This window comes from Macaca thibetana, chromosome 7 (genome assembly GCF_024542745.1).
Source record: "Macaca thibetana thibetana isolate TM-01 chromosome 7, ASM2454274v1, whole genome shotgun sequence".
In the NCBI taxonomy this organism is placed as follows: Eukaryota; Metazoa; Chordata; class Mammalia; order Primates; family Cercopithecidae; genus Macaca; species Macaca thibetana.
Window position 1 is genome coordinate 91,799,840 of NC_065584.1, and position 27,221 is coordinate 91,827,060.

General features: G+C 45.5%; 1 protein-coding gene across 3 annotated transcripts in view; it reads right to left on the reverse strand.

The window, feature by feature from the left end:
* Nucleotides 1-27,221, reverse strand: part of IGF1R (insulin like growth factor 1 receptor) — a 318,403-nt gene that overhangs the window by 246,282 nt on the left and 44,900 nt on the right. For all 3 annotated transcript variants that reach the window (XM_050798204.1, XM_050798202.1, XM_050798205.1), the window contains exon 2: nucleotides 12,916-13,461. In XM_050798204.1, the coding sequence (XP_050654161.1) occupies nucleotides 12,916-13,461 (546 nt within the window). The remainder of the gene's footprint in view (nucleotides 1-12,915; nucleotides 13,462-27,221) is intronic.

Sequence of the window (27,221 nt, forward strand, 5' to 3'; positions counted from 1 at the left end):
TGCATGCACACCAAACCCAGATGCTGAAAACCGAAAAACACAGCAGAATGCACCCAACTCCCAAATCACTGAGAAAGTATTTTAATTTTGCTTTGATCATTCCAATAGCGCTTCAGAGTCCCCAGCATTTCAGCGGCATCATAGAAGAAGACATCAATCACTGGCCATGGCAGAAGGAAACTCTTGCTTGGCTATCGGGCTGCTCAGATTCTGGATGAGGGAAAGCTTACTTTAGTTTAAAAGAATGACTTAAATGAATTTAAATTCATTCCACATAATCGAGTTACATCAGTGTTTCTCATATGCACTTATGAATAATTCACTTTGGTAACAGCAAAAGCCAGACCAGAGAAAGTCACTTCAAAGATATAAGACTTAACATCAATCCTACCTGAATTTCCTGCCCTCAACTCCTTCCCTAACCACTTTCCTTCTTTCTGCCCTACCACTGAGGTGCTTCGCCAGTCTCCTGTCCTACATCTGTTACCCCTCAGTAAGCTTTCTGGAACTTTCGAATTGCAGCCACCTTTTGATGTCCACAGCCTCCTCTTCTACATCTAGTCTTGTAGGTAGTCCCTAAGGGTAGGATCCATCCTAAAAAGTTCAACTGCTTCATACAATTCCAAGTCTAGAACATGTCTTCAGTCTCTAGTAGTGTTTACTGAAAGCCAGGGCCAACATATCTATCCGAGGTCCCCAACAACCTTGTCTTCAACACTGAATCTCAGAGCTGGAAGGAAATTCAGTAGAAAAGGCCAGATCGTGCTTTCGGCAATAAACAATGGTGCTTAAGTGTACACAATTTTCATGCAAATTCCCCCAGATCATGACGCTGGGCTGCTCCCTATACTTCTTGCCATTTGATTATCCAGGCCACCTGCCTCTCCAGCCTAGCTTCATAATGGTAAGGCACTGATGAGTCTGCATTTATTTAGATACACTGGAGGGATTTTGCGACTGGAGTTACAGGAGGCTGAAGAGCTGGCATCTGAAAGTCCATGCTTCACGCTTTTCAAATGCACTATGTATAACCAAGCTCGTTTCCAAAAACAGAATCTGAACTAGTTCATAATAAACCATTCACCTTTTATTTTTTGCTGAAGGGGTCAGAGCATCATCCCAGTCACCATTTATCTCTAATAACCACTTACTCCCTTCTTACACATTTTCATCAGCTCTTTATTCTACACTCTGAGTATTTCCAAGAATTAGGATAACACTACTGCCCAACAAGATAGAGCTGGGGTTACCCAAATAAGCAACAGAAACTTTCCAGTGGGACTCCAGTGGGAGTCAAGTCAAGGGTCTCAAGTCCCCTCACCCTAAAGCATTGAATGTGAAGTTCAAGGAGCCTGTGTCTGAGGCCTAAGCACTTGCCCTGCATCACAATGGGCAGAAGACATAGGAGGCACGACAGCCGTCATCACTGCACAGCCACCAATATACCTCGAAGCCAACTAATCCTGCAAAACAAATTCCTCTCAAAATGGCAGTCTGTTAGGTCAAGTTTGGCTGTTTTATTAATTGCCTATCAATAGAAACGGCTTTGCTAGGCACACCTAGAAGTTTATCCCTCCTAATCACCCATCTCTGGCATCCAATGACTTTTCCAAAGAGCTTTTTTTTTTCCTCTCAGCAAACAAGAAATATTTAGTGAGCTAAAGAAGTATTCTTCTGAGAAAATTATACATTCTCAGAATTCCATTCATAAGCAACTACTGGTCACAATGGCCAGGGATGAGGCGGGGGTTGGAAGAGGAGGGGCAGGAGATCCAATGGATGGTGCCGCCTGGACAGTCCCTGAAGTGATAAAGAGTTAGAACCAGATACACACTTCTGCATTCAGCTGCTGTCTTTCCTTGTGAGTGGAAAAACACACTCAGTACCTTCTCTGCAACCTTGCTTAAAACCTGTTCTAAAGCTTCTTTGACACAGTTATTCAAAAGCTTCTAAAAGTAGTATCGACGTATTACAAAACAATCCAATCATTTCAAGTTCACTGAGGAAGAGAATAAAAATATATCCCTACATTCTATCTGAAGAATAGTCTAAGCACCTAATAATATCATCCACTTAGCAAAGCAGAAGGGGCCATTCAGAGGTCAAGAAATAGGAACGGAAACATTGTACTAGGTTACCACCCCAGGAACAAAGCTGGTCTTTTCTAGGACCTAAGGATATGACTAGTTTCCATTTGTCTCTGTATTACAACTAATACCTCTGGGAGGTGGGGGGGGTATCCTAATCCAAACACTAAGGCTGCCCAGGAAGTATTTCTAATAATATCAACCTTCGTCTTTCTTTTTTTGTACTGTAGGCTCTTTGCCTCCTGATCTTCTTTTATTTTGTTCCCCCTTTTTACTACTAAGCCCAACTCCTGGTCTCAGCAGCTGCTAAAACCCATCCAAGCACTTTGCATCTATCCGGAAATCCAGAATGGCAGCCTGGGTTCACAGATCTGCTGCCAAGGGCAGATGTATGCGCACTGCAGCTGGGCCCTCCTCCCCAGGGGCCCCATGGGCATAAGCAGCTCAGGGTGGGCCAGCCAGCCTCAGTCACACTGGCTGCCCTCAGCCCCACCTTCTGCATGAAGGGTGGCTAAGCTCCACGGGCCACCCTGCATAAACCCCAGGAAGAGCAACCTCATTAACTTCATCCAGGTCCCTTCATTAGGACTTGCAAAAACAAATTAGATGGAGCTCCACACTGGGGCAGTAGGTACAGCTTCTCTAAACAAGGCCATGGGTATCAAGCAACTGACAGTCCCTAAATACGCTGCCTCTGTTCCCATCCCACATGGATTCTGTGAAAAATGGCAGGAAGAAAGAAGAGAGGACTGGGTGCTTGTTTGTGACCAAGGCAAAGAAACAAAAAGCGACTTCTGTTCAATAATGAGATGAAACAGAAGCCTGGCTTCGGGCAGAGGCCTGGCATTCCTGCACAACATTTTCCCACCCACCTGATCCCCTTGAACGGAAGGAAGATCTAAGGGAGGACAGAGAGCCAGTGTTTGTTTCCTGCAATGGGGGTGAGAGGAGGAAAATGAAACTAAACAAAACAGGAGAAGAGGCTGGGTGGGAGAATAAAGTGGTATGCACATACACAAACACACACGCACACGTGCACGTGCGCACACATATACTGCTAGCGCTACCAAAGAAGAGAATAAACAGGCACATGCTTCATCCTGGAGCAGATGGTTGGCTACCTATGTGAGACCTAAAGTTGTCATAAAAATGCCCATCTTTGTTATCTTTACCAATAACTGTGCCCACTCTAACCATTTTAATGTTCTCCATGGACACAGAGAGAGGCATTTCAAAGAGATAGTATTTAATGTCAGTATCATACAAGAATCTGTGGATATTTCTGAAATGCTCCCAAATACCAAACTTGCAAACAGAATAAATTCAGTTTGAGAATCAAATGAATAGATTACATATAACTAGTGGGACTCCACTGGCACCCCGATATAGACATATGTACCTCACTGAATGTTCTTTAAAGATACAGTTTATCTGGACAGACACAAGAATTTGAACAGTACAAATCAAATTAGCAAGAACCACACCTACAGTATGGCCTGCTATTTATGATAACTGAAATTCTACAATTTAGAAAAGCAATACAGAAGGACCATTTAAGATATGGTAGTGAACATACATACTCAATCCAGCTTAAGACTCAGAATTTTAGATGGTCTCAGAATGCAACTCTTAGATAGTTCAATTAAAAAAAAAAAAAATAGCAGCAGCTGCCACCATTTACCAAAAACCTACTATGTGTGTGGAAACCCGTTAGATGCTTTCCAAATACTGTCCTATTCCTGTCTCACTGAAGGAAGGTGAGGCCTGGCAGCTTTGTCCTAGCACCAGATACCTGAGGCAAACAGATGGCACTATCTCAATGCATCGACGGTTCTTAAACCTTTGCATCTGATACCACTTGTCCACTCAGGAACGTAGTTTAAAAGAAATACATCCCATTCTGTACAAATTTATGTATTCTTGCAGATCTCACTGTTAATATGCCATGGGGAAAACAAACAGGGGAAAGCTGTACATCCACGTGTGGGGCCACCTAAACATCCTGAAGACCAGTCGCACTGAGGGTGAGGGCAGGCACAGGATGGTAGCTTCTACCCCCACGGACTCCACAATATTGTGAGAAACAGATGCTCAGGGATATCAAGGGTGAGGGCCTGGCCAGCCCCATGATACCCTGAAAACCTAAGAACAGCCGCCAAGCTGACCCTGCAGAAGAAGTGATCTAACCTGGATGGTCACCCTTCCCTGTCTAAGACTCGCCCTTTCCACTGGCCCCAGAGCCCTTATTCCTCCTTGACTTGAAAAGACAACTGTCCCCCATAAGCCCTCACACCTCCTACCAAGCTCCAAGGACTGTTCTGTTCTTCTGCCTACTCCCGCAATGCAGTTCAAACGGTTACCAGGGCTCTGCAGTGAGCTATTTTTCCAAAGACAGAAAAGCAATGCTGTGTGCAATCAGACGAAACTCCAGCTCTCATTATAACATCCAGCTTAAAGCCATATGTTAGCCAGTGGCAGGTATAAACTAGAACCCAGAATGGTCTAGATTTTGGGTTTCTACTTGGGGTTCTTTCTTCCATATAAATGATCTCTAAATTTCTTAAACCCTGATTCCCAACTTATACATGATGATCAGTGTGCCATTTGATGAGTTATGAACATTTTAAATGCTGCATACCTTGCCTGTATATACTAGGATGAAAGAGGAGAGAGAGAGAAAGAGAGAGACAGCAAGCAACACGAACACACAGGCAGATCAGGAAGCAAGAAATCTTCTCAGCGCAGACCACGAAAACCCCTCGGTAACTTACTCAATTTTAGAGTTTGAGGAAATGGCACAGGTAGTCCGATGCAAGCCCCCCGAGTTCAAAGAAAGGAAATGGAAGGACAGGGCAGACAGATGACGTGGCAACCATCCCTGGGAATGGCAATGCTGGACCCAGCTGTCCCTGTCCCCCACCAGCCTCATATGCCCAAGTCCCATGCACCCCTGGGGCTGCCATGCTGGCTGCCGAGCCATGGGCGCTGGTTTGGAGGCGAACTTCTTCAAGGAAAGCAGCTTCTTATCCCCCAGAAGTTCTGCCGATCATCTGTGCACTTTGGTTTTTACTTAAAATGTGATTTAACCAGCCTGCTCTACTTAATACTGCCTGTGCCACAGACAGAAAAATCCCATCTCCCACCCAGCAGCCTCCCTGGAACGAACACCTTGGCTGTCTCTCGCTACCTCCAAGTCAGGGGAACGCTGCAACTAGGATGGTGCTCAGAGACCCCACCTTTTATAGCCAGAGTCCCTGATTCACACCATATGCCCAAAGGAGGCGTGTTTCTAAGTGATGCTTCCAACTTCACCACCAGCCAAACTTAACTTTTGAACCACCCTATACACGCAAGTTGAGCAAGGCAATTCAGGACAAGATTAACCACGGGCCCACACGCTCCACGTCATCCCCACTCTGCCGAGAATGTCACACTGGCATACACATGAGGAAAGCAAGACAGAGGTATTAACACAACAAAGAGGCTTTTCAAGCACAGGAAGAAACCAGAACGATTGTACAAATAGGTTTAACTGGTGAGAGCTGAAGGGGCTCCAGATATTTTCCAAATACCTGGCATTGCAAAAATCACTCTCAGACAGTCATTCTGAAAGCTTTTGGTCTCTTAGATGAGATCCCTATTAAAAACTTCTGAAGGGGGCCCAGGATAGTTACACCATCATTACATGACAATTAGCCAAAAGCAAAGTCTTTGAGGCACAAGGCACACGTCCCAAGAAAGGAGGTGGGCTAAGCCAGGTCCCAGGGAACTTGGACACAAACTGCTTCACCATCTTGGCAACAGGGGTCGGCAAACAGGCAGAACAAAATGTGAGCTCCACGCCTGACTAAAAAAGGCATTGCAATGAGGCCTGGGGGCATGTGACCCCCTTCTAAATAAAGATCACCCCCACACTGGGAGCAGCTGACCAGAGCAGAGGCCTTCCAGGATAACCGAGACAAGTTCCTACCAACAACACAAAGCCAGATACCCCTCTCCTGGCTGCCTTCTCCTTCAGGGTCCACAAGCCCCTCCCAAGGGTCCACCTGAAAATGCAGGCCTGTGTCATGAGGGTCTTAGCAGTCTGGGGAACAATGGCCTGCAGGAGACTGGCGCAGACCACACGGTGCTTAACAGAAACATCTCAGCTCTTCACAAGTAGCTTAAGTTCAAAAAAAAAAGTTAAGATGAAATACTACACATCACATGAGTGAAGTTTCACTACAAAGACAATGTGTCCCTCTTCCCGCCATCCAGCAGGTGACTTACACATTCTTTTTTTTATTATTTTCCTTTCTCAAAGCTAGCCATAAAACTTAAAGTTACAAATTCTTTTTTTTTTTTTTTTTCAGACAGGATTTCATTCTGTCACCCAGGCTGAAGTGCAGCGGCACAACCACAGCTCACTGCAACCGCCGTCTCCCCAGGCTCAGGCGACCCTCCCATCTCAGCCTCCCAAAATGCTGGGACTACAGGCACACGCCTCCACAACCAGCTAATTATTTAAATTTTTTTATATGAACAAGGTCTCACCATGTTGCCCAAGCCAGTCTTGAACTCCTGAACTCAAGCGATCCTCCTGCCTCAGCCTCCCAAAATGCTAGGATTACAGGTGTGAGCCACTGCTCCCAGCCTTAAATTTACACATTCTTAAACAGGTCCTCCACCTTGATCTAGCAGATCAGCCATACCAACCTACACAGGAAAATGAGGGAAAGACAGTGCCTCTACTCCACAAGACAACACTGCCCTTATGAGCAGTGGCTGATAAGAATATAAGAATATGTAGGGGGGAAAAAGTACTTTTTTTTTTAAACTACAACCTGCCTTCATTTTAAGTCAGTGAGATGCCATCAGTGAGATGGCAGTAAAATGTTTTCCTTTTGTCAATAAAAACAGCCATTTACTGCCTTCTCAAAGGCTCCAATCTGCTATTTTCCTGGTTTCTCATTTTGAGGGCAACAGGAAATGCAACAAACTCCAGGACTGCTGCTCCCAGTCAATGCCCTTCTAATTGAAATGAGGCTGCCCCAACAGCTAAGCCAGGTTCCAACACAGCCCGGCCCTGCCTTCCCGGATTTCCTGGCAAAGCCCAGGCCTTCTCACACGCACTCAGGGTGACCTGAGTAGACCACAGGCTATTCATCCCAATGGGTTAAAAAGTACTTGGAGACTTGGTTGCAGTAAGGTCTTAGGTTTTGTTGGGGGTTTTTTGTGGGAAGGTGGGCATCTGCACCTGAAATGAAATACCAGAAAGGCTCCATGGCAAGCAAACAACAGGCACTTAGGCAAATTCACCGGGAAATAAGAAAACCACAGGCACTCAGGAGGATTCACCTCTGTCCCTCCCAGCACAGAACTGGCCTTCAGCATAACTGCCTTACAAAGTCATGAATGGCTTCACGCGCCAAGCTTCAACCTTTCAGACAATTTCCATACTACTCCATCATCTTTGACCTGTAATCATCCCGACAATGGCAGGAAAAAAAAGAGCTACCCACCACAGTGGTCTTCTCTTTCAACTAAGAGTTGCAGATGATTTTGGTCAGTACTCCTCAGCAGCAATGACAGCAACAATGACATGGTAAACATCTGCATTTCATAATCCTGGCACAACTGGCTCACTGAAGACTGCCACAATATGCTACTCTCGCTCAAGGGGAAAATGTATCTTCCTAACAATGAACCCTTCACAAAGCAGACGTAGTGCTTGCCCTTGGGGTGACAGCATACACTGGAGGATACACCCAGAATTTACAGTGGGGCACAAAGTGTCCCGTCAGGTGCTGGGAGACAGGCCTCCTGAAATCTGCAGAGCCCTTACATCCTTGAGAGGAAAAGGCAAGGCTAGAGTTCGGCCAGGTGAGCCGTGCCGGCTGGTCAGCACGGAAGAGCACCACAGGGGCCAAGGACTCGGCAGGCAGGCGGGAGGGTGGCACATGGAGTGTGGCATGTTGTCATGGGGTAGCTGTTGACCACTCAGGAGCTTCACGCTGTACCACATGCCTATCCTATAGGGACTTGCTACAGGATTTCAGGTAGGGAAGCACATCAGTCCAAAGTGCACACTGGATGGCCGGGCGCAGTGGCTCATGCCTGTAATCCCAGCACACCGGGAGGCCAAGACAGGTGGATCGCCTGAGGTCAGGAGTTCGAGACCAGCCTGGTCAACATGGTGAAACACCGTCTCTACTAAAAATACAAAAATTAGCTGGGTGTGGTGGCGCGGTAATCCTAGCTACTCAGGAGGCTAAGGCAGTAGAATCACTTGAACCTGGGAGCCGGAAGTTGCAATGAGCCAAGATCGCACTACTGCATTCCAGCCTGGGTGACAAAGCGAGACTCTTTCTTCAAAAAAAAAAAAAAAAAAAAAAAAAAAAAATGCATACTGGAAAGCTCCCCAGTGCTCGGTGGAACCACAGGGCACAAAGCAGAGAGAGGCTATGTCAATGCAGTAAGGGGGAGGAGCAGAGGAGGGCAGCTGAAGCAGCATTTCCATTCCATTCAGGAGGGAAAAGGCCTGGTGTGCAACTGGAGAAGGAAGTGCCCAAAGGACACTCACATTCCTGACATAAGAATCAGGGAAACAAGAGTGTGGCCCACTGAAGAGGGAACAGAAAAGAAAAAAAATAGGCAAAAGTGAGGAAACAGGGAAGACCATCAGACGCTGTAGTGAAATGCTCATGGTGGTCTGATATGAATGACAGGTCCTGGGCTCAAAAGGGTTCTGGGCTGGAGATATTTGGATGTTTAGGTGGAAACAGGAGGCAATGAAGTTACCAGTGGATGAGATGAGAACAAGGAAAGTGAAAAGAGAGCCCAGGATAGAACTCCAGCCATGCTATGATCTGAATGTTTACGTTCCCTCAAAATTCTTATGTTGAAACCTAATCCCCAATGTGATGGCTCTGGGAGGTGATTAGGTCATGAGGGTGGAGCCCTCACAAATGGGATTAGTGCCCTTTAAAAAAGAGGCCAGAAAAAAAAAACCCTCACCCCTTCCAACATGTGAAGACAGTGAAAAGGTGCTGTCTGTGAACCAGAGCGTGGGCCCTCCCCAGACAGTTAATCTGGTAAGCACCTTGAACTTGGACTTCCAGCCTCCAGAACTGTGAGCAGTATTTCTGTTGTGTGTAAGCCACTCAGGGTATGGGATTTTGTTACAGCAGCCTGAATGGACTATGTCAGGGGACCACCATTAACAGCCAGACTGAGGGAAGGGAGACAGAGAAGCAGCAGCTGTGGGGGCAGGAAGAGACTCATAAGAGGGTGGTGTCAGAAGACAAGGGAAGAGGAATCAACCACACCACATGTCAGGGGATGGCACACAACTATGTTCTTACTGAAAGGAAAGCGCTGTACACAGTTCTTTAAGGGTCAATCGCCCTTTAGGAATGACTCAAAAATGTATAAAATCCACTCCCAAATCCAAAAAGAACTGAGAAATAGAGAAGTGTGCAGAGAAACCACAGAGGGATCACGTCCATAGTAGGAGTAGAGTCTACTATGCTGCCAGGCACTGCAGAGTCATGGCACAGAAGGAGTTTAAAGGACAGTGCCAAGTGAAAACTGTGCATCAGCATGACAAAATCAAGTAGGCTCAACGATTTCACACACACCCTTGACATGTTTCTCCAGATGTTCTCCTTAGTTCTACAGCCAGCCAACGGAAGATTAACTGAATGGGACTCTTCTTTTCGAATGGCCATCTTAACACTTATGTTGAACTCAAGGTAGCCATTCTGCCTGGACTCTCAATGCCGTACACGGAGCTCCCCAGATGATTCCTAAGGGTTCTGGCTGGAGAGGTGCAGGCTGTCAGCACTGCAGTGACCACTCAGCCAAAAAGATGATGAGGGGAAGAACTCCTGCTGTTAAAAGAAATGCTCTAAAGCAGCTTACCAACACAGAATGCAAGTCACATCTGTAATTTCAAATTTTCAAGTAGCCACATTAAGAATTAAAAAGAGTCAGGCATGGTGGCTCACGCCTGTAAACCCAGTACTTTGGGAGGTTGAGGCAGGCGGATCATCGGAGATCAGGAGTTTGAGACCAGCCTGGCCAACATGGTGGTGAAACCCCTCTCTAGTAAAAATACAAAAATTAGACGGGCATGGTGGCACATGCTTATAATTCAAGCTACTCAGGAGGCTGAGGCAGGAGAATCACTTGAACCCAGGAGGCAGAGGTTGCAGTGAGCCGAGATCGTGCCACTGCACTCCAGCCTGGATGACAAGAACGAAATTCCATCTCAAAAAAAAAAAAAAAAAAAAAAAAAAAAAAGAATTAAAAAGAAACAGGCAGCTGAAATTTATTTTAAGAACACATTTTACTTGAATATATCCAAAATGTTATATTTCAACATGTAATCAACATAGAAATTATTAATGAAATGGTGTACAGGGTTTTTCCTATATGTTTTGGAAATCTAGTGTATATTTTACACCTAAAGCAGTCCCAATTTGGACAAGCCACAGTTCAAGTACTCAATAAGCCATGTGGCTTACTCAATAAGCCGCTACCACACTGGACAATGCAGGTCTAAATGGAATCTATGCAAACCAAGAGAAAGTTCTGATTCAACTAGAAAATCTCCAGGAAATATGCCCATGCCTGAGTTTTCAGGACAGGAAGAAGGGAAGTAAATTTCCCTGAAAGCAGTTATGAATTTTATGTAAGTACTCCATTGTGAAATCACAACGAACATCAGCAGGGCTGGGATGGTCAAGAAGGCTGCAGGACATGGCCTTGGGGAAGCAGGTGACCAACCAACAGGTGTTATCAAGGTTCTGTCTGTCACCAGCAGAGCCCAACTTCTAACCATCATTACCTTTCCAGGGTGCTTCTCCTTTATCCTTTTCATCTTCCAACAGCCCTATGAGGAAGGCAGGCCTTACCCCATTCCACATATGAAGAAACCGAAGCCCAGGCAATTTAAATAACTTGCTCATTTCTAGTTGCCCCTCTTAGACTTGGATCCAGAATGCAGGCCTCACCCCTATTCCAGGGGTCTTCAATAAGTAGCTGATCAGAAACAGCCGAAAACCCATGGCAAGCCCTACCTAGTTCCTGAACAACTCCCCACTTAATGACATTTCATACGCCACGTCCCTTCTGTAAAGAGCTTATGAGTTTTCAAAACATCCTCATGCCCATATATGATCACCGCTAAGGGATGTACCGACTGCCCTAGAAATAGTCTATAAAAGCCCAACTACAGCCCAGAGGGGCTGGCTCATCCAAGGTCATTCCTGGCCCTCATCACTACATTCAACATCTCTCTTCTACTGCATGCTGCCTCCCTTGATAACACCTTTTACTTTTCAGATAAAAGTTTTAAAGGTCAAGGTTATTTAAAAAACATTATTTTGTTGTTTTCTCAAACCAGTGGGTAACTTATGATAAGGCAGTTTTAATCAATCACACAAGTGACTTTACCATAAGATCTCCCTCCAACTCTGGCCAACCTTAAAGTGGCCTGACTGCATTCTCAGAGCTCTACGAGGTACTGGCTGCAGCCAGTGGGACCCCTGCCCTTACTAATCAATGTTCACATACACACTGATCCAATTCTGCAGAGTATAAAAGTGTGTGGCAGATCAGGGTACACAGATCCTTTTCCTTCCTCGGGTCTGGCTGAAGGGGAACTGAAGTAAGGGCTATCTCTGAGGTCTGGCCTTTATTTTACACACTTCACCTCCGTGGGGTCTCACCTTTTATTTATTTTAGGCAAGTCTAACAATTTGGGGTTTCTTGGCTCTTTGTAACTGTAGAACATGGGTTCCTTGCATATTTAACTGGGCCAACACTTAAATAATAGCTATTTATAGCTAACACATTGACTTCCAACTAGTGAGGAAAAGCTTCCTAGCCAATATATGTAAATATTGCTGAATGCAATAAGGTGAAGGCTCAGCGTCACATTTTAATACCAAACAGCCTGGCTCTCAAGGAATTGATCACATTAAGGCAAGAGATCAGTTATTCTCAAGGGAAAATAAGCATATTGCAGATAAATATACAAGAACTTCAAAATACCACTCTCTGACCCCCACAGCAATAAACACTTTCCAAACTTCCTTCACTTGTGAATTCTTAAGATTTTCACAACTGTTCAGTAAACAGGTATAAAAGAACGAAAACAGAATCCCAGAGATTTAAAAATGCACCCTGCTACACAGCTAACTGCAAGTACAGCTTGAACCTAGGACTTGTGGAAATGGGTCCAGAGGTCTCCCACCTGGGCCAGATGCTCTGACATAACCAGGACACCTGAGCATCATAACATCATCACTAGGACCCAAGGACTGCTTTCATAGGATATGAGTGAGTGCTTTACTTTCCCTTTAGTTAACCATATTCCAAGTCCATTCAAACTAAGGAAGTCATGCAGAACAAAAAATATCACTTTGCACAAAGGATGAAAGAGCTGACACATAAGCAGCCCCCAGCTGTCAAGGCTCAGGGACTTCCAAGCACACCAGGTCACCTTTTCTCATCAGGAATTCAAAGCTGAAGGTCAGCAAGTTTCTAGCCCAGGAGTGTGGTGGATTATTTCTAACATGTGATTTGAATAGTCTTGACAGTAGCCATGATGGCCTCCAGCCATGCCACAGTCCCGCAATCCAAGAGTCCCAGATGCAAAGGAAAGCCAACCAAGACCCCCGCTGGGAACCACTTCCGCACAGCAGGCGTGCCACGTCCTAAATGCAACACGACTGCACCCTGCCCAGTGGAACTCGTGCATTCAGAAGAGAAGGGAGGTCAAGGAGGAGAAGGAGAGAAGAGAGAAAAGCAGAGAGAAAGCAGCAGTCAGCATCATTCTTACTTTTCTGGCAGCGGTTTGTGGTCCAGCAGCGGTAGTTGTACTCATTGTTGATGGTGGTCTTCTCGCACATCGGCTTCTCCTCCATGGTCCCCGGACACAGGTCCCCGCATTCCTTTGGGGGCTTATTCCCCACAATGTAGTTATTGGACACTGCATCCAGGATCAGGGACCAGTCCACAGTGGAGAGGTAACAGAGGTCAGCATTTTTCTCAATCCTGATGGCCCCCCGAGTAATGTTCCTCAAGTTGTAAAGCCCAATATCCTTGAGATTGGTCATCTCAAAGATGACCAGGGCGTAGTTGTAGAAGAGTTTCCAGCCGCGGATTACCGTGAGGTTGGGGAACAGGTCTCCGAGGCTCTCTAGGCCAGCCACTCGGAACAACAGCAAGTACTCGGTGATGACCGTGAGCTTGGGGAAGCGGTAGCTGCGGTAGTCCTCAGCCTTGGAGATGAGCAGGATGTGGAGGTAGCCCTCGATCACCGTGCAGTTCTCCAGGCGCTTCAGCTGCTGATAGTCGTTGCGGATGTCGATGCCCGGCCCACAGACTGAAGGGAGACAAGAGGGTAAACGTCTCAGTTAAAAGAAAATAATTTTTAAAACTATTTTTCCAACAATAATACAGTTCGTTTTTAGGAATCCTGTATTATTATTAAAGAAATAAGGTTTGGCCAGGTGTGGTGGCTCACGCCTGTAATCCCAGCACTTTAGGAGGCCGAGGCGGGCGGATCACGAGGTCAGGAGATTGAGACCATCCTGGTTAACACAGTGAAATCCCATCTCTACTAAAAATACAAAAAATTAGCCGGGCATGGTGGCGGGCACCTGTAGTCCCAGCTACTCGGGAGGCTGAGGCAGGAGAATGGCGTGAACCCGGGAGGCGGAGCCTGCAGTGAGCTGAGATTGCGCCACTGCACTCCAGCCTGGGTGACAGAGCGAGACTCTGTCTCAAAAAAAAAAAAAAAGAAAAAAGAAATAAGGTTCAATCATTCACGGCAAAGCTGTGGGTTGCAGACTGACAGTCTAGGTGGCTAACCAGTTAGCTGGCATTCATTCTGGGCCAGACTGTGCAGCACACACCAACCGACTATGGGAGAGGCCATCCCCGTCAACCTTGCAAACTAAAACTTACAGCCCAGGGGCACACAGAGGGACAGGCGAAAGTTAAATCTGCAACCCAGGCCAGCCCAACTCCACCACTGCACACTCCTGGTCCCTTCTGCAGAATGTCAGTTGCCAAGGCCTGAGCAACAGCTCAGCAGCCAACTATCAATAACTTACTACTGCACCCTGCCTGAAGGGTACAGGGTAATCAGTCTACTCTATACTGGAAAACTGTCACTGTGACCTGGAAAGTGGGGACTCCAAAACGCATATTCGACATGAGCCGAGTAGACTGTGTTCTCCCCATATCTGCATTAATGTAAACATAAAGGATAACCTAAGATTAAAAACATGATTTTTTTATGAATAAAAGAAGCATAAATTCCAACTTTAAGAGTTTTATTGATCAAGAAAGCATGCTTCCTACAGAGAGTTTAGAGGTAATAACAACAACAACAACAAAAAAAAACAGTAAAAATCATCAACGATCTCAATATTCCAAGATAAACAATGTTAACACTATGCCAATTATCCACTCTCTATAAATGAAGGCAAGTGAAATCAGACAAAAATATGACATTTGTAAACACACTTCCTTCACTTAACATTCTACTAAGTCAATACATGTCCTTCTACAACATCATTTTAAGGGGACAGTAATTCCAGGGTATGAATACACACCATGAGGCTTTTTTTTTTTTTTTAAACCAATCCCTTATTGTTGGACATTTAGGTTAGCTCCTGTTTTGCACATTATAAACAACACTCCAGTGAACATTCTTGGCAGATACCCAAGACTATTTTCTTAGGATAAATCCCTAGAAGTAGAATTGCTGGGCCAATGCATTTGTAGATTTTAAAGGCTTTTCATAAAATGGCCTCAGTACTGGATGACTTATTTTCTAAATTCTAGGCACAGACACACACCAAGAAAACTTTTTGTTATAACCTTTTTTAGGATTTAATAATCCCCAAGTCCACCATTAAAGCTTCTCAGATAGAGTGAAGTTTTCTGATGGATGTAATTAATTTGGGAAGCACCCAACGTGTATGACACCATGAGAAATGCTAACAGGCAGTGCCCTGACCTCTGAGGAGGCTCATGGTAAAGGCAAGGGGCTAAGATCCATGAGGAACAATTGTCACATGAGGCAGGTGATCAGCGGTGTGCACACAGCAAGTCCACTCTAGATGTGAATGGAATTAAGCAGGACAGACAAGAGGTGGTGTCCAAGCTTCGTGCCACTGTGCTGAGGGAAGCTCTCGGCTTCCCTGATTCCACACTGCTCTGCCTTCTACCTTGCCTCTAAATGTTGGTTGCTATCCTCAACCATTTCCTATGTCACCTCATCCACACAAGTGGCTTCCTGTGCCACTCATACTCTAGATGATGATCAAATTCATGTCACTAGTCCAGACTCTTCTGAGCTCTAATGTATATATCCATCTGAGTATATCCACTGAGGTGTCTAATAACTCATTCATTCCCCCACAAAATCCACCTTCCAAGCTTCTAAACTGTAGTACTCTCATTCTCTGAGTTGCTCATGTTAAAAATCAAAGAGTCATTCCTGATTCTTCTCTCCTCTCACACCTCACATATTTAGTCCAGCAATAGACCTCAGGGTTCAAGCTCCCAAGGCTATGAGAATCTTGGTTGCTCTTCCCACAAGGCCGTCCCACCTCATTCCTCCCTGAGCAGCACACTGTTCCTCGACAACCCCACACACTTCCCTCCCAAAGTACACCACTCTCTGCAGGACATGGCTCTGGCCTTTCTTCTCATGGTCTCTCTCATCACTACCAACACAATGGCAGCTCCAGTTGGTTCACTATTATATCCGCAGTGCCTAAAACAGTACTTGGTGTGCTAAAACAGTACTTGGTGTGCCTAAAACACTACTTGGATGCATCACATGGGACACATGCAGAATGAGTTAACTTCATCATTCATTCAGTGTCCGTGTGTCTCCACTACTTTAGCTCTGATCTGAGCCACCATCATCTCCAGCTTGGCCTAAAGCAACATATTCCCCATGATCCAGCCTCCCCACGGTCCATCCCTGTCCCAACACCATCCCACAAGACTCCACAGGAGTCGCCAACCTCCAACACACTGAGCTCCTCCTCTGCTCATATCCTGCTGCCCACAGTGCTTCTGCTCCTTCAGGAGGTTGCCCCATTCTCTCACCATGTGAGTCTCCACTCAAACGTCACCTCCTCAGAGCTTGGCCTAAACACCTTACCTTCAACTATTCCCCCAACTGTCCCCCAACTCCTCCCTCCCTACCTCTCATTTCTCTTCTCACTTCTCTGAAAGCTCATTTTATATAATATTTTTAATAATCTTGTGCGTGAAACAAAGTTTGTGTACAATGAACCATTTTATTACCCTTTGTGGAGGTGTTTGAGGGAATCTGGGCATGTGTGGAAAAGACACATCACATCTGAAGGGGGCCAGGAGGGTCTTTTTTCCCTTGGGGACACTAAATTAACTGTGGGTCGTGCGCCTGAGTTTTGACTATGACCCGTCACATGAGGTGAGGTGTGGAATTTTCCACTTGTGGTATCATGTCAGTGCTCCAAAAGCTGAAACTTTTGGAGCATTTTGGATTTTGGATTTTTGGATTAGAGATACTCAATCTGTATAAAGTGTTAGGCATCTATTTACTTGTTATTTCCAACAGATCACAAAATTCAGTACCTAGTGGAAGAACATGAAGACATAGACTGAAGCAAGCTGAACTTCATACTGCAATCAAACTGCAGACAGGAGGAAAGAATCTGCTTCACTTTGCCATCTGGCCCCCCTTCCACAGCCAGTGTTGACCACCAGTTAAGAGACGCCACGCTACAGAGCTGGAACTGTGAATTTCCTTCAAATGAAAGGGCAGTCTCCATACTCGACATTTTTCCTCCCATTTACGAAGAAAAGAGAAAAAAAGCAGGAAGAAGTTACCCACTTATTCTGGAAGAAAAGACAAGCCCAAGCCACAGAGCATGAGGCAGGGCCTAGGAACCAGCTGTTTTGGATCCTATGACTGACACCATTGGTCTTCAGGATGTTCTGTGATAGAAACAGTGAAAAAGAAAACCAAGCTGGACCATGAATGATAGCAGCGTTCAGGAGGTGCAAGCCACAAACAGGAAAGAGAATAAAACATGCTCCACTGGTGCCATGAAATAATTCATGCACCGAGGGAGTACACAGTAAACACAGCACAGGAGGGAAAGACACACCCTTTGTGGCTACTCACTGATGATTAAAAGGAAAATGCAAAATACCCTTTCTCCCTTCTCAAAAGAACTGATATTGGCATGATCCAAAAACAAACCCAAAAACTTTAGGAATGTGAAATCCCAGGCAGCCCTGTAAAGAATAAGACAAGCAGGGAAGCAGAGAGAAGGGGTACAGCTGGAAGATGGGGACAGTGGGGCTTCAGCAAGTCCCCAAAGCCAGAGAATGGCAACAGCAGAACCAAAACAGATGGGGGTGCTGGGAGGCAGGGAAGGGAGTTGGGAGGGACAGGCAGGGGCTTGGTACCTGGGTAAAATTCACTTCTACAAAGATGTCATTTTATTTAATTGATTTTTAGACATGGTCTCACTGTGTCATCCAGGCTAGAGTGCTGCGGCACAATCATGGCTCAATGCAGCCTCAACCTCCTGGGCTCAAGCAATCCTTCCACCTCAGCTTCCCAAGTAGCTGGGACCACAGGGGTACACCGTAACACCTAGGGGTTTTTTTTGTGTTTGTTTTTTGTTTTTAATTTTTTGGCAGACAGAGGGTCTCCCTATGTTGCCCAGGCTTATCTCCAATTCCTGGGCTCAAGCAATCCTCCAGCCTCAGCCTCCAGAAGTGCTGGCATTACCACCACATCTGGCCAAAAGATGCCATTTTAAAGAAAGCCTAAAAAGTCAGGCACAGTGGTTCACACCTGTAGTCCCTGCATCTTGGGAGCCCAAGGCAGGTAGACTGCTTGAGGCCAAGAGTTTGAAACCCTATCTCTACTAAAAATACAAAAATTAGCCAGGGGTGGTGGTACACGCCTGTAATCCCAGCTACTTGGGTGGCTGAAGCACGAGAATCACTTGAACCCAGGAGGCAGACGTTGCAACGAGTCAAGATCACACCACTGCACTCCAGCCTGGGAGACACAGAGCAAGAGTCTGTCTCAAAAAATAATTAAAAAATTAAATTAAATTAAATGTTAAAATGAAGCCTTTCAGTTGAAATGAGCACTGTTAACAAAATACTCCTAGGTATTTTCTAAAGATCAAGAGGCAGAATGTCTGCTCTAAGAACTTAGGTGAATGGCTTATACAAGCTATACATATTTTGAAAATAAATCCCTAAGACCTAAATGTTAATAGGAGAAGGGCTAATGAAAAGCATTTGGCTGAGAAAACTCCCCAAAGCTGTGTATCTAAGTATTTGGAAGAGCTACATGAGAGTTGTAACTTATATCTTAGACATAACCTTGTGGTCCTAGAAAAAGAAAAACAGCGTGACTCCCATGAGCCCGGAGTGCCCTTTACCAGCTCCTGCCCTCAGGCAGACACACCTCACCTCTAAATCTCATCTTCCTCACCTGCAAAACCAGCTGTCACTACCTACCCTATAGAAGCTGGCATAAGAATCAGGTAAGTGCTTCTGTGTTACTGCAAACAGTAATAACTTTTAATAGCTGTTATTAAGTAAATATTAATGGAAATATTGATCTATTTTGTTGCCCCAATGTAAATATTACTAATATACAACAAAGGAGGGTGGCATGAATTAGCAAAATTATTGATTATCCTTCTGTCAACAGTTCCATTAAAGAATGTTATAGTTACCCATTTAGCTAAAATGGATAACTACGTGATCCACTCTTCTTTAAAAATATGGGATAGGTTGGCTGGGCGCGGTGGCTCACGCCTGTAATCCCAGCACTTTGGGAGGCTGAGGTGGGCGGATCACGAGGTCAGGAGATCGAGACCATCCTGGCTAACATGGTGAAACCCCGTCTCTACTAAAAATACAGAAAAAAATTAGCCGGGTGTGGTGCACTCGGAAGGCTGAGGCAAGAGAATGGCGTGAACCCGGGAGGCCGAGCTTGCAGTGAGCTGAGATCGTGCCACTGCACTCCAGCCTGGGTGAGAGTGAGACTCAGTTTCAAATTTAAAAAAAAAAGGAAAAAAAAAGAAAAAGAGGCTGGGCGCGGTGGCTCACGCCTGTAATCCCAGCACTTTGGGAGGCTGAGACGGGCGGATCACGAGGTCAGGAGATCGACACCATCCTGGCTAACATGGTGAAACCCCGTCTCTACTAAAAAATACAAAAAAACTAGCCGGGCGAGGTGGCGGGTGCCTGTAGTCCCGGCTACTCGGGAGGCTGAGGCAGGAGAATGGCGTAAACCCAGGAGGCGGACCTTGCAGTGAGCTGAGATGCGGCCACTGCACTCCAGCCTGGGCAACAGAGCGAGACTCCGTCTCAAAAAAAAAAAAAAAAAAAAAAAAAAAGAAAAACAAAAAGAAAAGGGATAGGCTTAGCTTACAGTTGGAAATAAAAGACGTTGGGAAACATAATTAGCCTTCTTTTACTACAGGTCTACAGGCACACTGTGAAGGTAAAACACATTAGTGAACCAATCATCATCTTTAATTTTGATGGTAAAACCCAACGTAACAAAACCTTTGGGCTTATATGAGAAGCCGATTTTGTCTCAGTAAGCAGCACAATATAATAGTTCTTTACTTCTCTTAAAATGAATCCTTTGGAACCAATAACTTAGTACAACAAAAACCCTCTCTAGACACTATCCCTCTGTGAAAGTCAAAATGATTTAAGAGGTTAAGAGAGGATTAGTGTATCACTGAATTTTGCACAAGGAAGACAGAGCAACCATCCCTCTACCAAGTGGCAAATTAAATGAAAGAAAAGTTTTAATAGAACAATGGACAGAACCCTGGGAACACAAAGACAGGGCCCCACAACTCCCTTATCTTAGAGGAAGTCAGGAAGACTTCTCAGCGGAGAGGACCCTGAAAGATGAGCAGGGTCTTGCCAGGAAGGGTGGGGGGCAGGGCACTCCAAGCAGAGGCAGAAGCACACCCTGGGAGGCAGCTGGAGCTGATGCCTGGTTGCAGTTGAGAGAACCCCAGGGGTGCAGCCCACGTGGCAGGGAGCACAACAAAGGCAATGGGACAGATGCTAGAAAGCAAACTGAGACAAAAGTGTGTGGGAGGTCAACTTCACTTTGCATGTAGGAGGACGGTGTTGAAAGTCCTCAACATGCATCAGGACCACTTGAAGGACTTGTTAAAACACAAGAGGTGAGGTCCCAAAATTTATGTTTCTAATATGCACCCAGGTGATGCTGATGCTGCTGGCCTAAGCAGCACCCTGTGAAACCCACTGCCCTAGGAAATAATTGAATAACCCACCCCACCACCTGTCACTACTCTCCCTACCCACCTTATCTGCAGTGTGGTGCAGGTATAGCCTGTGCACCTGTTACTTCTCAAATCGACATTCACTCTCTCAAAAAACCCCAAGAAGCCCGTAGAAACTATGCACGAAACAAAGCAAAGCAGAAGAAAAATGGGGTGGAGACAGACTCTCCCTAGTACATGATCCTCCCGTGCTGTGCCCTTCAAGGTCTGAGCATACCCTCCTTGTGCTCAGAGAAGAGAGAGCATGGGTTTCTTCAGGCCTCATTCCTAATAGAAAAATCAGAGATCAGAAAAGGAGGAAAAAGACAATCTTATGATAACAAACACTACTGACACTTCAGTTTGTTACAGTAGAATTTTCTGTGTAAGTGTAAACAGACACAATTCATGTTAAGCCCTTTATCTTCATGTGTCAATCAGAATGTTTACATTGTATATATGTACATTCCCATTTCACACAGACAGCAATCCTGGCCACCTAACACATTCAGTAACTGAAGGCAATGATAAGAATGTAAGGGATTACCATTATAGAGGTAACTCTGAGAACAGAAATTAAAAACTAAGTGTAATTTGAATGTGAACACTGTTTTTTACTGCCACAAGAGCCACCTACATCATGCACATAAACAAAATAAATGGACACATAAAGGGCAGTCTTGAAGGCTCAGAATGTTAAAACAGAGTGCTACATATAGCAAAGAACTTACAAAGATGGGGAGGATGTTTCTATCCTGCCATGCCAATTAAGACACAGAAACTTTAACGGGAATTAATTCAAAGACTAAAGGGAACGCAAGCCCCAGTGTCCCCTCCACTTAAAGCATCTGTAGCCAAACAGATTGACGCAGAATTGGTGCAGAGCTGTATTTGCAACAACTGTTTTCCTGGATCTTCATAAAAACAACTTTATCTGCTCTGACAGTTACTCCAAATGCCTTTCTGATCTTAAAATATCCCAAAGCCCAATACTCTCTAAGTCTCTATATTTCAAAAAGCACCCTTATAAGAGTCTCTAATCCTTTCTAATTATCCACAGCTCCCATGGGTGGCTGGCTTCTCGATGAAGCAGGACACCAGGAGCTAGAGTCCCTCAGAGTCAGAGCTCATCGCCTCACCATGAGGCCTTCCGAGGGGCAGCCCCTGCCTAGTCCCACACCCTGTCCTCACTACCACCTAGCACCCACCATGCATGAAACAGCACCCTAAACCTCTGAAGGGTAGACTGTACAGCCAGAGGATGGTGCTGTGAGGTGCAGCCAAGCTAGGACAAGGCCCATGCTAAGCAGGCACCTGCAAAAACCAGGCTCCTCCTCTCTCTCTCTCTCTCTCGTGACTTTCAACTTTCTGCTCAGAACCAGGCAAATGTCCTAAATAAAAGTCAGCCCTGTGTCCCCTGTCCTCTCACTGGCTTCGTTTTGTAGAACACATTACATCATTCCAGTTACAGTTCACATCCTCATTTCAAAAGCATTTTACTTTGCCCTACAATGCTCCAGTTTCCTTAAGTGACCTGTACTCTTTTCAATTAGCCAGTTATCTAAGTCTAGCTGATAACAGTGTAGAAATCCCACTCATCTGTTCCCCTACCCTGCAGTGTGATTCTTCATGGATGTGGTGTCAAAACAGAAGCTCCCTGAAATACTGAGGCTTTCTATCTGATCTGGGGACTTTCCTAGAGAGGAAAAGGACTGGGCTAGTATTCAGAGACCAGCTACCTCTTGGTTCCATCACTAACCACCCACCACATGGCCAGAGGTTAGTCACTACATCATTTGAGTTCATGCACAGGAAGGAAATCCTCTCACATGCAACAAGCTGGATGAAGCTTGAGGACATTATGCTAAGTGAAATAAGGCAGTCACAAAAGAAGAAATCCTGCCAATTCTGCTCATAGGTACTCAAAGCAGTCAGACTCACAGAGACAGCAGAAAGTGGTTGCCCATGGCTGGGGCAGGAGAGAATGGGAGTTATTAATGGGTACAGAGTTTCCGTTTTTCAAGATTAAAAGTGTTCTAGATACTGATTGGACAGAAGCGTAAATGTACTTAAACTGTACACTTTAAAATGTTAAGATGGGAGGACAGCGGGCCCAGTGGCTCACGCCTGTAATCCCAGCACTTTGGGAGGCAGAGGCGGGTGGATCACGAGGTCAGGAGTTCAAGACCAGCCTGGTCAACATGGTGAAAACCCATCTCTACTAAAAATACAAAAATTAGCCAGGCGTGCTGCCTGGCACCTGTAATCCCAGCCACTGGGGAGGCTGAGGCAGGAGAATCACTTCAACCTGGGAGACAGAGGTTGCAGTGACCCAAGATCGCACCATGGCACTCCAGCCTGGGCAACAGAGCAAGAATCCGTCTCTTTTTTTAAAAAAAAAAAAAAAAAGAAGAAGAAGAAGGGAGGCCGGGTGTGGTGGCTCATGCCTGTAATCTCAGCACTTTGGGAGGCTGAAGCTGGGGGATCACTTGAGGCCAGGAATTCGGGAACAGCCTGGCCAACATGGTGAAACCCTGTCTCTACTAATAGTACAAGTTAGCCAGGTGTGGTGGCACACCCCTGTAATCCCAGATACTCAGGAGACTGAGGCATGAGAATCGCTTGAACCCAAGAGGCGGATGTTGCAGCGAACTGAGATCGTGCCACTGCACTCCAGCCTGGGTGGCAGAATGACACCCTGTCTCAATAAAAAAAAAAAGATGGTAAGTTTTATATGTATTTCACCACAATTTCAGTATGGGGGAAAGCTCTGCTGCATTTTAACACAAGTGTAAGTGGACAGCTGAGGGCAGACCACACAGCCCATCCACCACCGAGAACGAAGGGGAACCCAGATGGAAGGAAAGCAGGTTCAACCACAGCTCTGCTGCAGATACAGCACACATAGGCCAGGCATTTAAAGATGCCACCCATACCAGGTGTGGCTGTGGGCCTGCATCCAGCACAGTCAGATTCATCAGGACACAAATAGAAGGGTCCCCCAGGAGTGCTGCACTGACTCCTCAGGGAAATGGGCTCTGGGCACACAGCCACAAGCAGGCAGGGGTGGCAGAGCAAGTGGACGCCCGCATGCAACCTCTGTATTGAGTGGGCAGGAGCTAAAACACTCTATGCAGCCAACCACTCTGCCAACTGAACTGTAGCAGGTTCTCACTAACTGACATGATTCAAGGGCAGAAGCTACAACCCATTGTACTGATTTTCTAAGTCTCAGTGTTCTTCACATCTGTACCTCAACACAGTTCTTCCTTTGTAAAATGCAGCAAGGTTACTACAAGGGTCGATCACTGGTCGAGCCTGTCCCAGCGAGCCCCTGCCTTCCCTTCAGTGATCACTCCCACTCTTGCCAAAGCCTTTATACCTGCTACAACTTCTGCATTTACTCTTCTGCTCTAACACCTCCAGATTCACCTCTTCCCCCAAAGGAGTACTTTTTCCACTGCGTGCTCATCCGAGCATCCGGAGGACAATCCGCATCCCTGACTTCTTCGCTGAGGCCTGCTACAATTTCTACTAAGACCAGGCAACCTCGGCATTTAGGACTTCTCCATCCACACCCACAGGAACCTCTGCCCCCCAGCTCAGCCGGACAGCAACCCCATGGAGGCCAATCCCATCATCAGCCAGGAGAGGATGTCTAAAACCAGAACTCTCAGCTTCCCCCAAAAAAAAAAAAAAAAAAAAGAAAAATCACCTGAAGACCTTTCTCCCGAGCAGCTCAATGCCGCTCTGCTCCAGATGACAGCCAATCATAGCCCAACACTCAGGCCTCCTGGTAGTAACATTTTCTTATCTGCACTCTAGCAGTGGTATCAACCAAAGGCAAAAACAGAAGAAAAACACTGCTACAAAGTGAAGCCCTGGGTCAGAAGCCATAAACCATCATAAACCACAATAACCTGGGTTTTGGGGATGTGCCAATTTTCTTGGTATACGGATTTTTTCTTAATAGGTATATTCCAGGAACACATACTTTGTCTACAATACCTTGCTAAAATCTCTTTGTTGACAAGGTGAAGAAATATGAACTACATCCGAATAGCTTAGTAAATGTTCAATTTACCCTCCAAAGTGCTGATTAATGAATAGACCAAGGAAGGTCTCTAGTGGAAGGACACAGGGCTCTTTCTGAGTACTGTATATTTCAACATTTTTATCAATTACTTGAAGGATGGCACAGATAAAATGTTTATCTAATTCAAAGATGACAAGTTTCCAGGAGCAATGGCAAATACATTGGATGACAGAGTCAAGAGCTAAAAAGATCAACAGATTGGAATTGCAATAGAGAGGAAATAAATGCTATTTGGACACTTGGGTGCAAAAAAAGAAATGCACAAATGTAGGAGGTGTGAAAAAGACTTAGGAGATTTAATTGGATATAATTTCTGTATGTGACGATGTGATGTTGTGGCTGCCAAAAAAAAAAAAAAAAAGAAAAAGTCAGGCAGTCTTAGACTGTACCTAAGGGAAACTTAGTAAGGGGCCAGGGGAGAGACCCTGAAAACTGGGTTTCCGCCTCCATACATTAAGAGACATAAGTCAGTGGAAGAACATCCAAGTGGGAGCAGGGACCAGAAGTCCCTTCTCATGGAGAACAGCTGCAGAAACCCAGCACACAAAGGTCTCCAAGGAGGGGGACTGATCAGGCTCTTTATGACCCTGCTGGGGGACAGAAACAGAAAACTTAGATCAACACAGGGTGAGAGATTGTGGTTTCAGGTAAGAACAGACAGTAGGATTCATTTGAAACCAGACTGGACTGCCTAAAGAGATAATGAAGATTTCTGCGGAGCTGCGCCTTTCTGAGATTGTATAAGCCTGATGTGATTTACTATGATAACTCTTTTGGGGTGTTACTTGCTCTGTTTTGCAGCTAAGGAAACTGATGGTTAACAATGACCAAATGACCTACCTGGGATCACTCAGGTAATTTAGGGAGCAGAGCTGAGGCTTAAATTGAGATGACCTCACGTGATTCTAGGGGTAGAAAATTCCTCTTTGGAAGTATCTCTTAAGGCTGACAAGGATGCTACAGCCAGGTGCATACGATGGAAGAGGGGCTCTCTCACACACATCGTGCATGTTGAGAGCCATCTGACCAGAATGGGCACTTCTTTAAAGCCTCTGAGAATAGAAACCTCTGTCAACCCCAATGCCTTGACCTGTCAAAGGAAGGCAACATATGGAGCTTGTAAAAAGCTTTACAGAGCTTCACTTTGTATCTCATAACCCATATGTAAAGGAATAAAACTGACTTACTGGGGAAAATACTATTATTTCAGCCTTTATATTCCACTGAAAAGCATACACTGTTTGCACAAGTTAACTATACTGCGGAATATCAAATGTTTTTGTTCACAACCCATAGAGGGAGAAAAAAAAAATAAAGACAGAAAACACAATCTAACCCAGCTACATGAACTCCTCCTGCACATACAACACTTTCCTTAGAGGACAGAAATGGATCTCACAAATTTGGAACACAAGATTTCCACTTCATCAGGCAACTGCCACTCATCACACCCTGTTTCTATTAAATCCCATTCCCTTCATTATCTCCACACTTAGCGTTCCTTCCACACACTGCTTACACACAGTTCAAACTTTCCCCTGAAAGCCACAGGAAAGTTGGCCTCCCTGACCTCGGCGCACCCATTCTTTATTCATTGCTGATGCTCAGATCACACAAAGATCCCTTCATGCTAAGAAAGTTTCCACCCCACCAGAAAATCTATACATTCTTCCATGGAAATTGAGAAGTACATTTTTTTTTCTCTTTTACAAGTTCCAGTTGAGAACAATATAATTCTCAAACAGATGCAGAGCTCAGACAAGCATGAGTAACCCTTGCCTTTAAAGCAAACCAGGCAGTGAAGTGTGAGGGGCCAAGTGTCAGTCACTGGCACCGGCATCCCCCCACCCTGAGTCTGGCCCAGGAGCACCGGAGGCTGAGGTCCAAAAAGAAAAAATGGGGAAAGTCAGGCTGCCACAACCGCATCACTCCAGGAAGGTGCGGATGTTCACAGAGCCACACAGCAGTACAAGTGGGGGTCCCTAAGCCTCCCTATGGCTCATCTTCTCTGAAGGGCTGACAGGCATGCTAATGGATTGTCGTAGAGGATTAATGAGCCTGCCATGGGCCAGGAACACATGAATGAACGGTGCAGTGACATCTTTGAGGAGCCGCCTCACCCCTTTAATAACCCTCCAATTTTGTTTCCCTGCACCCTTGCGCTCCAGCACGAACTCTGTTAATTTGCTTAAAAGTCAGCAGCATGTTACATCATGTAGACAAGAACAATTAGGTTTTTTAAAAAAAAAAAAATCCAGAGGAATAAAAGTATACCAATTAAGTACAAAAGGGATCAATGTAAATGTTCCTTGGTACCACATAAAGGACACATTTCCAAATGGTCACCAGAAATGAGGCAGGTGCTGCCAAGCAGCATGCTGACAAAGTCAGAAATGTCTCCCATTACTCCTCTTTATGATAGCACGAGTGCAGCCTTGAAGAAGTCTACCCTTGACAGTGGGCAGAAACAGAAGACAGGAGGTCAAGCCAGGCAGTGGCTCATGCCTGCAATCCCAGCACTTTGGGAGGTCAAGGCAGGCATACTGTTTGAGGCCAGGAATTCGAGCCCAGCCTAACCAACATGGTAAAACCCCATCTCTACTAAAAATACAAAAATGAGCATGGCATGGTGGCACACACCTGAAGTCCCAGCTACTCAGAAGGCTGAAGCACGAGAATCACTTGAACCCA